The sequence below is a fragment of the Temnothorax americanus genome, unplaced genomic scaffold, assembly GCF_048541705.1.
Source record: "Temnothorax americanus isolate GAGA-0224 unplaced genomic scaffold, ASM4854170v1 Scaffold78, whole genome shotgun sequence".
NCBI lineage: Eukaryota > Metazoa > Arthropoda > Insecta > Hymenoptera > Formicidae > Temnothorax > Temnothorax americanus.
In genome coordinates, this window is record NW_027509801.1 from 1 (window position 1) to 17,301 (window position 17,301).

Below are 17,301 nucleotides of genomic sequence, written 5' to 3' on the forward strand. Positions count from 1 at the left end.
CCAATAGACGATGCACAAACGAACACGGTCGTTTCGATTGATGTCGTGCGAAAACACGTGCGTTTTCTTCCGTGCATGTGCCACTTTCGAGGGTACGACGAGGTGACCAGAGGCAAAGTTGAGAGCGAAAGAGAGAGAGAGAGGGAAAGAGAGTTTTCCCGGTCCCAAGGACGTAAGCTTTAGAGGATTCGCGCGTCTTCTTCACAAATATGATACCTTTAACACGACGTGCTGAGAATGTCGCGCGTAGTTTTCAGAGCGGAAGATTCCAATACGCACAGACATTTGACAGAATTTGTAGGCCTTGATCTGGAGATGGCTTTCAAGTATCACTATCACGAAGTAATGGACACCATCGGACAGATGTTCACCGAGCTGTTTAAAGGCTTACGCGACAAGTTAGTTCGAAGTGTAATATAATATTTATGCTTGTCGTATATATTCTTTCGTTCTCGCGACCTACGTACCTACCTACCTTCTATCTATCCCGCGCGTTACGACGTTTCGCACGTTACCGTATTACGTTACGTTGTGGGGATTCAACAGTTATGCAGACGATATAACGGCAGTTGGTCAACAGTATCCAGTGGAGCCTTTCAAGTTTCTCGAACCGGCCTTGAGATTGGAGTACTCACAAGCGCGCGAATTGTTGGCAGAGGCGGGCGTGACCTTGGGCGAAGAGGATGATCTGTCGACACCGGATGAAAAACTCTTGGGAAAACTCGTTAAGAGCAAAGTGAGACACGTTTAGACACGTTTAGAAAATGAACAGAGCTCAACACGCGAGACGACGAGGCACTAGAAATGCAAAAATATAAAATCCCGTCGAACGGTTCGCGAGTTAAGGACGACTTTTACAAAATATAGTAAACTCTGAGTATATACGTTACCGCGCGTACTTTTACGTCTTCAGCATAGCGCGTGCGTCGGATTTACTTCGCACGTTCGTGTTAGTATCTCTTGTTTTCATATTGCACGTTGCATTATATAACGGTGTTTTACTTTTTTTTCCAGTACGATACAGACTTTTACATTTTGGACAAGTATCCTCTTGCTGTAAGACCTTTCTATACTATGCCGGATCCAACGAACCCTGTAAAGTATTTCTACCCTGCGTATATAAACGCGCACAGTATTCTTTTCTCTTTTTTAACAACTCGTAATCTTGCGTTGTAGAAAGTGTCCAATTCGTACGACATGTTTATGCGAGGTGAGGAAATCATATCTGGCGCGCAACGTATTCACGATCCGGATTTTCTTACCGAACGCGCCAAGCATCATGGAATTGGTAAGCGAAATGTTTGCACGAGACGTCTCGTTTAATGTTGCGAGCGTTCAAAGTTTTGGGAAATCTTTATCAACGTAGACTGAACGCAACTACCCTTTTGTAAACTGTTTTTCATATTTAGTTACGCGTTTCGATATTTATCTTTCCTACTCCTTTCCAATCATTTCACCCACCCACTTTTTCTGTACCGACGTTGAAAAAAACTCTTTGCCACTTGACCTCGACGCGGCGGCGGCGCCGTTTTCGCACATATTCCTTTCTCAGTCTTTAAGAAACGTTCAGAACGTCGTCGAGTATTAACAAAGTCAGTTTGTTTCAGATATCGAGAAAATCAAGTCGTACATCGATGCCTTCAGATATGGTTGCCCGCCACACGCTGGTGGTGGCATAGGCATGGAACGCGTAGTGATGCTGTATCTCGGCCTGGACAACATTCGTAAAGTGTCCATGTTTCCGCGCGATCCCAAACGGCTCACTCCTTGAGAGGCTTAACTTTGACGGTCTGTAGCTGTATAGAGACGTTAAGAGGACTTGAGAGTAAAATCTTTTACCCCTTGAATACATATATGTTAAAAAACGTTTTTTTATCTTTCTTTTCTACCACGATGTATGTATACATGTATTATACTATTTGTTGAGAGATCGTACTTGAATCGAACGAAAACTCGTCCGTATCGCGCGCAGGGGCTCGATTGACTCGATTCGTGAGGGAGTGACGGAGCGTCGAGCGTCTCGTGTCGTATGAATGACGGTTTGACCACGTGGCACGTGGCACGTGGCGCGTGTGACCGCAGCCCGTAGCTGCGTGCAGTCCTCGGTGCGCCTGGAGTTTTTCCACTGGATCAGCCACGCACATATTTTTATCCTACTCTCCTCGAGTGTGGGACTCGTTTGCGCCACGTCGTCACGTGGCTGATTTAAAATACACGCGCGCAACGTGGTCAAACCATAGGTGTCAAACGAAAAGTTCCCCCTCCCACTCCTCGTGTAGGACATTTGGGTTGCGTTCCAAAATTCACTCTGGGTAACTAAACGCTATAGTTTACGTCACGTATATGCACTATAGCCGTTTAGTTAATTAGAGTGAATTTTGGAACGCAGCCCTGTGTGCGCTGTCATCTGTGCGTTTTAAATGTAGAAAAATATAACGCGGTCGCGATACCTACCTTTCACCTTCGCGTCGGATGCGTCGCCGTTGCGAATCTGCGCAATGAAGAGAGAAACATGCCGCGTTGAATCTTTTTATTAAAGTTACACGCAAACGAAGTCAAAGAATGAGTCGATCAAGTTAAGAAAATAACTCGTGCGAATATACAGGTTATCTTTTACATCGCACACATGGATTTAATCGTGGTATCCACTCTTGGGTGCGTTTTACATAACATTGCACCGTTTCTGATTAGATTTGTAAGTATTTCTGAAAAATCTATATTTATAGTAGTAATATTTTCAATTTTTAATAAGAGAAAATTTCCTTCTTTAAATTTTGATTGAACGTCGAACAGAACAGAAGATCATAAACCAATGTGTGTGTGTGTGTGTGTGTGTGTGTGTGTGTGTGAGAGTCGCCTTTCATTTGCAAATCCTCAATAGAAACGTGTGTTTGTGTTTATATTTGCGTTGTTGTAACGGCAGATATTCAACCTGTCTGCTCAACGCGAGATGTATCAAAAGTTAGTGTTCTATTGCTCTAAACTCCAAAGTTTGTGCTTGTAGCATCCTGTGTTGCGTTATAAAATATAGATTTCATCACGTGTGTTGGCGCAAAAGAAACATGACATTGAGCTGCGGAAAGAGCTGAGCACGTTGAAAGAAGATATGGCAGGACTCTCTATTGTGGATGAGTTTGCCAAGTATGCCAAGCTCCAACGCCAGTACACGCATGTGGAAAGTATCCTGAAAGATAACGGTGAGTTTCAAAACGTTTTCCTTTCGGTGTGTTCCCGTTTTACTTGTTCTTCTTTAACATTCGGTGAACAACAAGGATAAGCGATGCCGTATGCGTATCATGCGTGAAACGGAACGCACCCTTTATGTCTCTAGATTTAGGGGTTTGGGCTGGGTGTGATGAGTGTCGGTCAGTCGGAACATTTGTTTATCGTATATGTATATAGATAGATTAGGTCGCGCGAGACACGTGACGTAAGATGGTTTTTTTTTTTTATTATTATTAGTCGCGATCTATACACGTAATTTTGTATGTATCTCTACATTTGTGCAATCATTTTTTTTTCTTTCAGTGAATGAACGATTGACGCGACGATTGAAACTTCAGATGTTGTTAATTTATAGCTTTCGTGCATTGAGCGTAAGTAGATTGCTCGCTTAAGCGAGTCTTTCGTTGTAGTTGTATTGGATTACAAACGTGAAAGCGAGAACGCACGCACGTTAATTATTTTCTTACATCATACATTAAGATAACGTTGCTTTTTGCGTGATACCATATATAAACTAAAAAGATACTGTCTGTGTGACACGTACATTTCACACGTCGCGTCTATCACGTCTATCAAATAGTAACACGAGGAAGAATAAAAGTATCTCTTTTGTACGTCCGCGTCCGTACGTCAATATGATTAGCGAGGGATTAGCGGGAGTCGCTTAATATGTGAAAACGGCGACGACGGTCGAGCGACTCGTCACCTCGTATCCTCTTTGCGATTTCTATCGAGCTCTATAACGCGTTTTCAGGGTACGTTAATCCTGTGGTTGTTCTACATGTATAAAAACGAGCCAGTTATCGTTTTTTCGGAGGATATACTATGGCCGATCGAGAATCTTTTGAGTTGGCCATGTCAGCACGATAATGCTATTTCTCTCGTGGCATGGCTCGTCATCGCCCACGTGGGAATATCGGCATGCAAAAAGCTCCATGCGTGATCTAATGAGTCTTGGTAAATGATGATTGATTAATGATCTGTACCTTGATATGACGTTTACGATAAATAAACGTAAGGATGTACGTAAGAGTATCACTTTTTGTATCACTTTAATGGGGCTCTCTACCTTGTGCGTGAACTCGACGTCGCGCGGAATGACGAATGATCTAGAAAGATGAATAAATGGTTTTGCAGCAGCAAACTTTTCAGTTTTATACAAGTAAAAGTACAAGTTAAAACGTACCGCGCGCGTATCGCGTCGTGCGTTATGACCAAAACCAACTCAAGTTTGCAAATTTTAATCGTGAATCATCGCGCTTGATATCTTTTGTCCAGAGTGACGGGTCCAATCTTCTAGTATATATCTTACGTTGACCGATATCTTGCAACAGTCTAAAATTATCGCCTAATATTTCCTCGCCGTTTGAGAGTTTCCGAAACGTGTTCATCTACGATAAGACAGATAAATGGGTTTTGTTACTACATACACACACATGCGTGCGCGCCTATATATTAGGATGTCTTTTTATCAACAAAGTAAAAAAAATTATTTTGATACGTACGAAAAAGCTTTGCTTTTTCGTTTGTCGTGTTAAACGTTGTTTTCGAGAAAAGAGGAACGCTACATACTCGTATAATAAAACATACCTGACGGAAAGATATCGGGACTGGAACGGCGAAAATTATCCAGGTGACTACTTCGCTACAAGGTGGAGTCGTGAGAGATCCCTTGTATGTATAAAAGATATCGGTATTGGACGGTATCAGGAATGCTAGAGCGAGAGATATGTTGACCGATATTTTCGTATGTGCCCATTGCACCGCTGGTAGCTCGCTTATGAGAGATCGAACGAGCTCATTGTCCTCATCTTGCAACTGAAAGCACGTACGTACATTTAGACGTACAGAACTTGGCGCTCTTGCTTTAAATCTTTGGACGTATAGAGTTTTTGCTAGACTTTCATTTGTACGTGTTTCTACTTGTGTACATACGTCTCAAAATAAAATTTAAAGAGTACGTAGACAAATTTTAGAGGCAAACGTTGTAAGTCACCTGGAAGAGAGTAGCTACTACGACCACACCGTCCTCGTGCCGCAGCGCATGCGAAAAATTGGAATATGCCATATTGCGATGTACAATATGCATTTCCATTGGATATCTATGGACATTAATCTTTCATCGCTATATTATCTACGTCATTCCTTATCATTTCGATTCGAGCAAATAAATATGATTGTTATACCTTACACCGTTTAACACATGTTCAGCACCCCTATTATTTTTTATGCCCCAATGAAAATGCACGTCTTCCATTTCATATTGTTGCGTCCGTTGCAATATAGCACCGAATATATACGGCATTCTTCCATGTATCGCCGTCTTGTCTGTAGTAAGTTTAACTAAAAAGAGAGACGGGCTATTCTCTCAGAGAAGACTTGTTCTTCAGATATAGTTGACAAAAAATCATGTATATGAATCAGGAATATATATTTATACCGGTTTTTCCATTATTCATTAATATTTGCGGAGTTGGAAGAAAATCATGATAACCGACCATCTCGAGAGCCGGAAGCGGTAAAGCGATCGCTTTTGATGTGGATATAGCCACTGGTGATTGTAGCTTTCCTGCACACACGTCGTATTTCTGCGGCCACAAATGTTGCTCTAAAATTAAGTAAGTTACTGAAATAAAAATTTTCTCTTCTTCATTATATAAGGCTGCTATTTATATGTATGTATATTGATATATCAATCATTCCGTTGAATATGAATACGTATAGAATCTCGTAAATCTGTGCGTATATTTCTCGATCTACGTATCAAGAGACACGGTATAGTGTCTCGTGCCAAGTACACGCGGAGCGAGACCGACCGTGACTCTTTTACGCGACGCGACACCGGGTTACGGGTACCCGAGATGTTGAGATCTCGATAACGAGTGAACGGCGCAAGTTCTAAGTAGGCTTGCGCGCGAGCTTGGGGTCCACGATTCCGCTACGTGCCCTACGAGCGGAGCGCGTGCGACGCAAAGTCCAACGGTGAAAATTTTTTATTAAGATACTTCTACTTCAGAAATATACATATACTACGTCGACGCAAGTATATTGTTGGTTCTTACAAAAATTCACTACTCGTGGGTAATGTTTGATTTATGCATTGTTATCATCTCGACGCGTGTTTTCTCTGTATTTCCGACGTAGCGTTATCTGCTCGTTAAGTAAGGAAACAAGGGGAAGAAGGATAGAGAAGACTTTCTACGATTCTATATTCTATATCAAAAGCTTGGATTGCGTCGCGAAATATAAATGGAGATCAAAAACTTGAGAGAGAGAGAGAGAGAGAGAGAGAGAGAGAGATATCATAAAACCTGTTGTCGTACCTTTCTTACTGTATCCGAAACCATTGATGCCCGTACATGAAATAAGGACGAGAATTAGCCATGCCGGAGATAAAACTTGCAGGATATGCATCTCTGACGTCTTTTTGCGTAAAACGTATATGATCCATATATCATGTACATTAAAAGATAATGGCTTTCCTAATTTTTATCAAACAATAAGTAAGTTTAACTAAACTAGTTGTGTGTAAGACATCGCGAATGACTGTGCCCATTAAATAATTTGCAGCAGTACATATATCATTAGGTGCTTTTCATGTGTGAGTGACACACAACGCGACGCAAACGTCTCGTTCCATCTTTCTTGGCATTCAATATAAATAACAGAGACAGAACGACACTTGTGTCGCGTTGTGTCAGTAAATGGAAAGCACTCCGCACAGCTGCATATGTCGTGATCTTTCAAGTTACAGACGCGTCTCGTAATACAAAAGTAATAACAAGATGCTTCTTCCATAACAATAATGCGTAAAATGTATTAAAGTGGGACACTTCATTACCGTATCGTCTTTCGACGGATCATAGGTGGCGATAATAATCATAATGAGACAAAGAGTTGAACGTAAGGCATGACGTTTAATCAGTGATCAGCGCGGACGTAACAATATTTATTTATATACTTTGTTACAAAATATAACGTACAATATCCTCGCGATATATAAATATCTACAATAAAATACCTGAGTCTTGCATTTATTGTAAAGCTCCAAATATACATATCACAGTCGGACATTTATAATCAGAACTACGTACGAACTAGATTTCCAGCTTAATGTACACGCGTGAGAACGTTTATACAAAAGCTCGTACGTGCTGCACGCACGTAACATCGTGAAGAAACTTTGGCTCAAAAGTCAGTGCGAAAGTAATTCAGCCGTAAGTATTTACAATTAAGAGTCCTAGTAACACTATTGAGGACTTGACATTTGACACTCTAGCGAGATAGTCTTGCCCGTCTTCCCTTGAACGATTCTTTTACCGAATTTTTCTTGAATGCTGAATCTTTTTAGGTTCTCTCATCGAGAATCATTCCTTTGTATCGTCGAGCTGCATATGTCTTTGCGTCTTTACAGAGACGGTGCAAAATGTACTCGAGTCTCACACAGAGCAACGTGTCTACCACAAACCACACACAACGGTCTCCATATTCTACGTACGTCGATGTTAAACGTTATAAAACATCGGACATGCGTAAAAGTACAAAAAGAAAACGACACATCTGTTAAAATGGCCGTTTGAATAAAACATCTTTAAAGTAGCTGTGTTTTTCTTTAACGTTAATATATTATATTTTTAATTATTGTATAGCTGGCGTTCTCTCTATTTTGATAAAACCAATCTCTCGCAACACATTACGAGGCCGTACGTGTGTCCTTGACTTTGTAGACGCCGCTCTTACACGTAGTCTTTAGGATTTTCTAAATACAAGACAAGAAAGTTGATCGACGTAATGTCAAGAAACACTCACTAGAGCGTTGTTTTGCGCGTCGTTTAAGCTTTCTCCGTATTATCCCGTGTTACGCGTGTCGTTATTTGCAGAGGTATCGAGAACACGTCTTCCCACGGTGGCTGAATAGAACTTATTACAGCCTCGACAGCACCAGGAGAGACAAATTCCAAGGTCCAGTTTTCCTCGAGGCCCGCAATCTCGTCCAAGAACGTCAAAGTCAACCAAGTGTCACAATGTTCCTAAAATTCGTGCGTTACTATAATAAATGCACGATAAATGCGCAACGCGCGTAAAGCGTGTATCTCGTATAATGCAACGTCTGTTTATGAACGTGCGTTCTGTTAGGACTGCATGTTGCAGCGCGACTCTTTCTAAGCTGAGCTATAACTAACGGAAATTATCGGAAATTACTAACTATCCCAATCAAATTGCTCATAGCTTGTTCCCTAGCGACCGAAGGCACTTGATCGCTGCCTGGTATGAGCCATCGAACGTTGTCCTTCAGTATGACCAATGTCACACCCGTCAGTATCACGCCGGACAGTTTCAGCTTGGTAGTGACGTTTTGACCTTTCAGAATCGCGGAGGAAAAGATTGCCAGTAATCGTACGGTGTCCCCAGTCTGATAGTTGGCAGTATTCTTTAGTACATTGTGCATCAATATGCTGTAACGCTCTGGAATAGAGACGTCCACTTCGCAGCTTGCAGGCAACTGCAAATCTGTCGACAGAAACGCATCTTGAGCAGAAAAGTAAAGCAAGTTTACCGTCAGATATATATGTATTTATATATATCATTGTCGCGGAAGTCACGCGTCCGAGACAAACGTCTCACGCGTAATAACGCTCATCGACGTGTCTCGGAACACATTCTTTTTTTACCTGTGATATAAAATAAAAAATTTGACGTTCTCTGGAAATCTTGCAGGAAACAGAGCAGGGTAATGGCCAGATGCTCCTCACCGGCTTTACCAGATTGTTGTAACTCGATCGAAACACCTTGCTTAAACGGTAGCGGCACGAAAGATCTTAATCTGTCGGTCGTCCAACTGACTTCCTTGTGTAGCCAACGCTGTGGATCTTCCCTGTTACAACGTTCTCTCTTTTTTTTTCTTTCCGCTCTTAGCTTCTTAGCGATTAAGAATAAGGGGCTTTTCTCGCGAATAAACAACATCGGAGTAGATGATAAAAACATGTTCTTTACGTCAACTAATCTCAAGAAAAGTACCGGTCGAGCGAACATTTAAGAATGAACCTTAATCACAAAGATACAGTGTTTGAAGTTAAAGTTTGACGTTTCCTTAAAAAAAAGTCTTTCATGACTTGGGACATTCAAAATGCCAAAGTCGCGAGCTTACCCTTCTGGCCCCGCGATCCTGAGAACGTAAACCTTGGACGTAGACAATACTAAGCATCCAGAAAACGTCTCTTGCATAGACGGCATCAAAATTTCTGCCTATACAGACGTGAGAAAGACGTGACGAAAAGATGATACATCAATTCTATATTCTATTTAATTTGGACTCAAACCCGGATACCTTGAGAAGAAGTACGAGTTCTTCGTTTTCATGCTCGAATACATGTAGGATAATGTGCAGTTTAATTCTATGATCTACGCTGCTAAAATCAGTATACGAATATTGCACGGTACTGCCAAAAAAGTTTGACGCCTCTTCACCCTTCAAGGTTTTGCTGCCGACCTTGATGCTCTGTAGCAAGCCTGGAAAAAAAAAAACATACAGAGAGATGCAAATAAAGATATTATTGAAAAATAAAGATACGTGACGATACACATGATAAGCGATATGCTTCAAGCGGAAGAAAAGTACTTGCTCATTTTCTTTATTCGCAACTAAACGTTTTTAATAGTGTGTGTCAAGCAATAGCATCGCGGAGATGTGTGCTTTGTTAACTTTACCTCCTAGCATTGACGTCAAGCTTGTCATAGGAGCAAACGCATTTTCTTTCTCACCATCGCTACTATGGGACTTGTTGTCGATGATCGTTGCGTTGACTATTTTATTTTCATATGCCGTGCATATGCTGTCTGTTAATGAACCTGTAAACGATTTTCGTTAATTATTAAGTTTACGCATATGCCATTAAAATAAAAATAAGTAGATATTATTTTCAACATGCAGTTGCGTACGCTTCTTGTAAAATGTAACGTGTAAAAGAGAGATCTTATAAGTTACAACAACTTGATTACACGTAATTATTTGCAAAGGAGGGTAAAATATGAAGTCTACAAACCCGAAGAACTACTTTCTGTCAGGCCTGTCATGACTGGCGTTGTTGCATCTGGTATCGTTATTAAAGAAGGAGCGCGCGTGGCACGCTTTTCCTCTATCGATCGTTTTCGGTTTGGTGTAACATTTGACCTGCACCAACGGATATCACGGTTGAAATATCAGCGAAACAATATTACGAGCGGGTGAGATATATATATATATATATATATATATATATATGTCTCTCCTCTTTTCGTACAAAACTCTATTATATAAAATATTCTAGTTTTATCTAACGGGTTTTTTAATGCGCTCGTGTAGCAGCTGACCCGCATACAAGATATCAAGTATCGTATATACACTACAACTTAGATGATGATCACTGTAAACGAGTAACAACTGTACAAGCAACCAGCGGACTAACTTTAGCGTTTCATCTAAAACTTCGATGCTGCTCTGGCTTGGATTACTGAGTATCTCTATGTCACTCTCATATTTCTTCGTCGGGACATTTGTAGACGGTGTTGACTCCCTCGACTCTTCTAAACTCGTCGCTGAACCTGACGATGATGAGTATCACGTTAGATAAAGAGATAAGTAATATTTTATCGTTATATTATCTGAAAATTGAGAAAGAGAAGAAGAATAAACCAAAGAAATCTTAATAGATGTAATATGTGACGTTCTCGTTAATAAATACATCACGTCGCGCTTACAAAAATAAAACGTGGAGAACGTATATGCGCTTGTACTTACGGCATTAAAAAAGAGAAGGAGTGAGAGAGTTATCGCTAAAGTATCACTAAGATATAACGGTCCAAATTTTTTTATGTGTAACGAGAGCGTTAAACCTATCAGCCGCCCAAGGTTTCTCTCTCTTGAGGCTAAACGTCTGTTTTTTTTTTATTTATTTTAAATTAAAAGACACGAAAGACACGTATTAACTTTCAACGGCTGACAGGGTTGACGGGGAACATGGAGAGAAAGTGAACACAAGGAAAAAGAGGAGAAAAGAGGCAGAAGGCAGAAGGAGCAAAAATAGGGGGAAAGAGGGAGGAGGGGGGAAGAGGGGAGAGAGAGAGAGAGAGAGAGAGAGAGAGAGAGAGGGGATGCTGTAACGTAAATTATTGTGGCTGAAGCTTACAGCAGACTTGAGCTTGGGTGTGAGAGTCGGAGTGCACCAGAGAAGTGGTGACGGATTTAGCTCCACCCTCCATTCCACCTGCACCGGTATTAGTATGTTACAGCATGTTACAGTTCCCAAAATGTGATAAAACGTACAAACGCGCGCACACGCGTTGATTAGTACGCATATAATATACATATTAATATCAACACATCACGTATCATTTGAATACATTCGCTATTATTTAATAGCGTACGCGGCCAACTAGGAAGGATTTACGTCACTTTTTTTAGCTAGAGTTAAGTACGTATCAGGCCAACTTGAACACACGTACGTGTTTTGCACAAACTGTACATAGTGGATTCACACGTTAAAGACAAGAACAATAAAAAAATTTAAGTGTACATTTGGCAGCTTTATTTTCCGGACGATTTAAAAGTTGTAACATTTTTCTTATAACGTCGCTTTCGTCTATAGAATCTTGACATGCTGACGGGACGTGACGGTATCATACTGAGAGAGAGAGACAGAGAGAGAGAGACTTACCGATACTGGAGAATGACTCGGAATGTGCCAAATTGAGCCTAGTTGGATTCTCCATTAGCTGATTCTTTACAACTTGAGTATCTACGTTAGATGAAGTCTCTATTTCGATGACCAAGCTGCTGTCGCAGGTAGGGCATTTGACGTGTTTTGCACCTAAAAAACTCTACATTTGCACACGTGTCTCCAAAAGTACGCCATCTCATTATAAAACAAACCTGTTGACGATTTAACAGAGAACTTGACGTATACGTCCGGGTCCTGCGAGAATTGTGTCGAGCATTTCATGCACTTGAAAACCTTGAGTACGATCGGCCGTATCTCGATTTGCTCGCCAATTGTTGTCACAATTTTCTAAAAAAGGATCATGTTGTAAAATACAAAATCTTCGTTCAGTGTTTCTCAGTACCTTTGCATCTTCTGGTTGCGCAAAGTATCGTCGGTTCTCCCTATCTTTCCTAGCAGTGTCAAATATAATGTCAACCGTAGGTGGTTCGCTCCTGCCCAAGACGCAAGACAATACGGACGTCGTCGACCAACAAACCTTAATTTTTCCCGTAATCGCATCTCTTTCTTTAATATCTCTGCAAATGTTGCGATAAAAATTTTTATTTTTTATATAATAATAACATCATAATAATAACATGTACAAAACACTATTTTGACCAAAGCTGTACGCTTTGTTGTTTTCTCTTCGTTTCAAGTACGTTGAAACGTTTGACGCTAAAAACGTGCACGTGTGCTCGACGCGTACGTGTGTGGCAAAACAGTCGCACTTACTCGCAAGTTATCACCAGGAATACATTCTCCAGCTCACTCTCGTTCTTCCTTTTCTGAACAATATACAAATCTCCAGCTTCTAAAAATAAAAAAAAACGTCAGACTTGACGCGAGCGCGACACATCGTTATAATATATTATTTAATACATTACCTTCATTAGGATCATATTCGGTTATAGTAGCAGCAGCGTGTGTCTTGGGAAGCGTGTCCAACATCTCACTCTGAGGACGCTCTTTATCGTCTTCCGCGTGTTCTGTGATTTCTCGCGACTCAGATTCATCGGAAGATTCTCCATTATCCATCGAGTGACGCAGGGTATCGTGAAGAGACGATGCTGTATTAATATCAGCCAAAGTCTGTATCTCGGATATTTGTGATTCTGGTACGCGCGAGGCAGACGGAAGACCCATAATATCCTGGACAAAAGTTCCCGCGTGACTGCTCAGCCAATTAATCTCGCCAAATTTTTTTCGTAGATCCAAGATACGTTTTTTCGTCTCCAAATAATCCTTTGATGACTCTTGGACAGAAAAAATGAATAGACAAGTCAATATAACATCGCAAGAAATATATGTATATTATGCTAGTGCTATACCACACCAGTTCGTACATAGTATACGACGACTGACGTCAACGTGGTTAAACATTATCGTTCACCGTTATATATCTCTTATCTATCAAAAAAAATCCTTACCCAAATGAGAAGATGCCACCACGTCAGGCAGTTTCTTAAATTCTCCTCTCTCCTGATCGATCTCATCAATGCGGGCTTCTTTAACGTTTGACCTCCTTTTACTCCTCGTTACACTCTTTTCTATCGTTTCAGGTAACGATATCGTTCGACGATCTAATCTGTCTTGGTCGACGTCACGGTCACGTGTATCAACGTGCGTAGATATCGAGCTGGTCAGAGATGTGGATTGCGTCGTGGATATCGCAAAGATCCGATTTTCCGCTACTAGCGTTTTCTCCGACGTCGAAAGTGGCAGATGATCTAAAACAAACTGCGAGACGTTAGTCAAGTCTGTGTCATATTAGTGTCGCAGTGTTTCAGTGCGTCAGTGTTTCACACTTGATACGTTTCAATATATAATACTTGATACGCGGGGATACCTTGCTGTCCGATAAACTTGGATGCAAATATTTTATAGTCAGTCGCCGATGTTTTAGATGATACGATAAAGGCGTTCCCTCCAAGGATAACCACATCAGGGTAGACATTTTTCGTAATGGCCAGAGAACCGAATGCTCCGTTAAACAGTTAAACGACAAGTCTAACTCTGTCAGACATTCCAAGCCTTGAAGACCTGTGTTGTACAACGTGGTAATAACAAGATGTTGTTAAATTATTATTACGCATATATGTAGGTACATATGTATAGGTACACATGCACAAAACACGTGCGCGCGTTATCTATGTAACGTGTCGTCGCAAACGCGCCCGTGCCTCACACATATATTTTATTTTACTATAAACTTGACGTTTGAACTAAAAGTTGCGTGTATTTATGTGTGTGTGAAGCTTCTTTCGCTCTTTTTTTCAAAACTTGAATATTTTACACACACATTTTCGCACACACGCTGATTTACCGATAAACTTGCAAGTTACATTTATATTTAACACTGCGCGGACACCGTGGACCTTTTGAGGCACAGTCGCGTTTTCAGTATTTTACAGTTTTCTCCTGACGTTTCAACACTTGAAGAAGAAGAAGAAGAAGAAAAGCAACAGTTCCAGCCCAACGAAGTATAGAACGCACTTTTTGAAACCTAAAAGATGATACATGACGTTTTATAGATTTTTTGTAACACAATACTTTCAAAGACCCTTTGAACTTAAAAAAGGTGTCCGTGGGTAAGCGCTCCAAAAACACGGTGCCCGCGCAGTGTTAATAAACAAATAATTTTCAACTACATCGTTGGAAATAAAATGCCTAAGAGAGAAAAAGCTGTTATCGCAATACGAACCAACCGTTTAACGTGTCAATATAATTGTTTTTCAACACCAACACTTGTAACGAATGCAACACTGCCTTATTGAATGTAGGTACTTGTTCTAATTTGTTGTAACCCAGATTCACATATCTCAGATTTGATAAGCAAGATATTTCCTTAGCATTAGTTATCATATTATGACTCAAATCCAATCGCTGAAGCCAAGGTGTCAATTCTAATGCGTCATCCAGGCATTTGAGAGCGTTATGAGGTAATACCAAGTGTTTCAAAGATGCCCATACAAAACCGACTCCAGCATCGCCTCCACACGCAGCTGTAACGAAAAACACGACTTGAGATAGTACTTGATAACAATCTAATATACAACATACGTACGTATGTAGAGAAAAGTGTACGTTTTACGTCTCCCGTACGCAGAGACCCCCCACAGATAAACTAGCGATCGGACCGCTGCCGACGGTTGCTTTGTACATTTAAATACGTTACCTAGTAATTGATAAATTGTGGATACACCTTTTCTACCGGCGCACACGATACTTTCCAGCTGACCTCTGACGCTCTGTAATCCCTTCACGACGTCGACGTCGACCTGTTTTAGCTCCAAATGCTTTAAATGTCTAAACTTGGAGATGTCAATAGTAACTTTAACGTCGGAAGAACAATGCGTCACTTTCAGACCTATAGTCTTCTGTACAAAATCATGTAGGAACTTGACATCACGGAATATATCTACTTTGGAGCTGTTACACACGTGAAATGAGGAGTCCAACGCTTCAGCGTCCGATACAATCAGCAGGAACGCCTCATTGAGACTATGCAACAGTTTCGTCGACAGGGAGAGCTTGCTAGAGGCACTCAAGATCTTGTCGCCATTCTGGCGAAGAAGTCTCACTAGCTCCGTTATTTCAGGCGTATTACGTATGTCTTGCGAGTGGCTCGTCATTGACATATTTCGTTACTTACTATTATTGAACGAAAGAGAGAGCTTTCTAAAATCCGTGTTGTCTAACAGACCGACTCGCACTGTTCCAGTAGACAGGTTTCACGCTTCATGTTTAACTAAAAATGGTAATCGCGCGTCGTTAGAGCGTTACAAAACATTTCGCGGTTTCGAAATCTATAATGTATCGAAAGCCTTCAACCGTCGACAAAAAAAAGCTAGCAAGAACATAAGTAAAGGCGTAACACGCAGGTAAACAGGAGGTAGTTGTAAACGTTTACGTCAACTCGTTTAGTTCAGTTTGGACAAAAAATACAAAAATCATGCGCGTCCTCTTTCTGCGAAAAAGACAAAAAGTTTGAAGAGGTAAACGTGTTTTGCTTGGCACTGTGAAAGAAAATTAAAACGGTAATGACGTTTCTAACCTTGCGAGAAACGTCACTTTTAAAATAACTTTAGATCAAGTACTCTTTTCACACGTCCGAGTTAAATCTTCCAAACTTTGTTTTTCATACAGAGAGCTCGCGACGAACCTATAAAATATTTACTAAAAGGTTTCTAAAAACGTACACGCGTTGACGTAACGCAACCCGTGACAGTACTGACAATAAAGATATTTATTTATATCACAGTTTTGTAATTCGTAACCACGTAAAATCTTTGCACACGGCCAGGCACAATGGCCGCGTTCAGCAGTATGGGCTATGGGCGCGTTCAGCAGACCAAGCCGCTTAAGCCCGGTGTCCACGATGCAAGAACTTGGTCCAAATTTTGGTTTAAGCCAATGAAACTGCTGCTTTTTTGTAAGAGCTGCAAGTTGATTGGCTTATGCCCGGTGTCCACGATGCAAGAACTTGGTCCAAGTTTTGGTTTAAGCCAATCAACTTGCAGCTCTTACAGAAAAGCAGCAGTTTCATTGGCTTAAACCAAAACTTGGACCAAGTTCTTGCATCGTGGACACCGGGCTTTAGGGCCGGTTATCACATTCTCCGCGTAACGTGCGTCTCTCTAGATTCTCCGATTAAACTCACTCTTTGTCTCTTTCTAGAGGGATAGTTAGAAAGAGATGCAGAGTGAGTTTACGCGGAGAATCACGTTACGCGGAGACTGTGATACCGGCCCTTAAGGCCCGGACACATAGAAAAACTTAAGCAGTAAGCAAATCAGCCAATCACAGTCAAGAACTTAAGGCACGGCCCTAAGCGGTAGCGAATCCATACCGTTGATTTCTTACTGCTTAAGTTTAACTGCTTAAAGGTGAAATTTCATGGGCAGTGAAAAGTAGCAGCAGATCGTACTGATTGACTACAAAATAGAGAAGTTTTAGGAACTCGAGAACTTCTCTATTTTATAGCCAATCAGTACGATCTGCTGCTGCTTTTTACTGCCCATGAAATTTTACCTTAAGTTTTTCTATGTGCCAAGGCCCTTAAGCCCGTATCAGACTACGGCGTGGGATTGCGATTGGATTGAAATTTAATCAATCAGAATAGAGAAAGCTGATCTCATGTTTAGTAAACTTTGCTCTGATTGGTCAATTTTCAATCCAATCTCAATCCCACGCCGTAGTCTGATACGAGCATTAGTGTCCTTTTAGAACCAACCGCACGCAATAAAGAGTGTTGCGAAGAGTGTTGTGTCTGTTGAACGCGGCCAATAGGAACAAGGAATAAAGGAGGGCGCACACACTTTTCGTAGAACGTAACAAT

At 41.0% G+C, this 17,301-nt stretch overlaps 4 protein-coding genes across 9 annotated transcripts; 2 read left to right on the plus strand and 2 right to left on the minus strand.

The window, feature by feature from the left end:
- The first annotated feature begins 17 nt into the window (after positions 1-17).
- Positions 18-2,235, plus strand: Asprs (aspartyl-tRNA synthetase). Its single transcript, XM_077423461.1, has 6 exons — positions 18-172; positions 251-398; positions 547-736; positions 1,015-1,095; positions 1,177-1,288; positions 1,608-2,235. Exons 1-6 carry the CDS (start codon positions 76-78, stop codon positions 1,769-1,771), a joined length of 792 nt encoding a protein of 263 aa, XP_077279587.1. The 5' UTR covers positions 18-75; the 3' UTR covers positions 1,772-2,235.
- A 147-nt stretch (positions 2,236-2,382) lies between these two features.
- LOC143907006 (guided entry of tail-anchored proteins factor 1) lies at positions 2,383-7,824 on the plus strand. Of its 2 annotated transcripts, none has more exons than XM_077423462.1 (4): positions 2,383-2,695; positions 3,032-3,197; positions 3,529-3,596; positions 7,577-7,824. In XM_077423462.1, the coding sequence occupies exons 1-4, from the start codon at positions 2,627-2,629 to the stop codon at positions 7,790-7,792; spliced, it is 519 nt and encodes a 172-aa protein (XP_077279588.1). In that variant the 5' UTR covers positions 2,383-2,626; the 3' UTR covers positions 7,793-7,824. The 2 variants fall into 2 exon arrangements, with proteins under 2 accessions (XP_077279588.1, XP_077279589.1); XM_077423463.1 differs by lacking the exon at positions 7,577-7,824 and adding an exon at positions 3,980-4,260.
- Positions 4,211-6,882, minus strand: LOC143907003 (carbonic anhydrase 9). Its single transcript, XM_077423460.1, has 7 exons — positions 6,549-6,882; positions 5,666-5,833; positions 5,412-5,568; positions 5,222-5,327; positions 4,816-5,043; positions 4,412-4,616; positions 4,211-4,334 (listed from the first exon to the last, which is right to left on the minus strand). The coding sequence occupies exons 1-6, from the start codon at positions 6,637-6,639 to the stop codon at positions 4,434-4,436; spliced, it is 933 nt and encodes a 310-aa protein (XP_077279586.1). The 5' UTR covers positions 6,640-6,882; the 3' UTR covers positions 4,211-4,334; positions 4,412-4,433.
- On the minus strand, positions 7,123-16,285 carry LOC143907002 (serine/threonine-protein kinase 11-interacting protein). Of its 5 annotated transcripts, none has more exons than XM_077423457.1 (19): positions 16,163-16,285; positions 15,028-15,711; positions 14,669-14,965; positions 13,810-14,003; positions 13,391-13,700; positions 12,848-13,216; positions 12,696-12,774; positions 12,325-12,499; positions 12,134-12,269; positions 11,919-12,071; positions 11,391-11,468; positions 10,671-10,806; positions 10,269-10,396; positions 9,934-10,074; positions 9,554-9,735; positions 9,374-9,471; positions 8,898-9,100; positions 8,432-8,736; positions 7,123-8,255 (listed from the first exon to the last, which is right to left on the minus strand). In XM_077423457.1, exons 2-19 carry the CDS (start codon positions 15,599-15,601, stop codon positions 8,058-8,060), a joined length of 3,756 nt encoding a protein of 1,251 aa, XP_077279583.1. In that variant the 5' UTR covers positions 15,602-15,711; positions 16,163-16,285; the 3' UTR covers positions 7,123-8,057. The 5 variants fall into 5 exon arrangements, with proteins under 5 accessions (XP_077279583.1, XP_077279582.1, XP_077279581.1 ...); XM_077423456.1 differs by having other exon boundaries at positions 16,018-16,282; XM_077423455.1 differs by having other exon boundaries at positions 15,028-15,930; positions 16,018-16,282.
- Between the last annotated feature and the right edge of the window lie 1,016 nt (positions 16,286-17,301).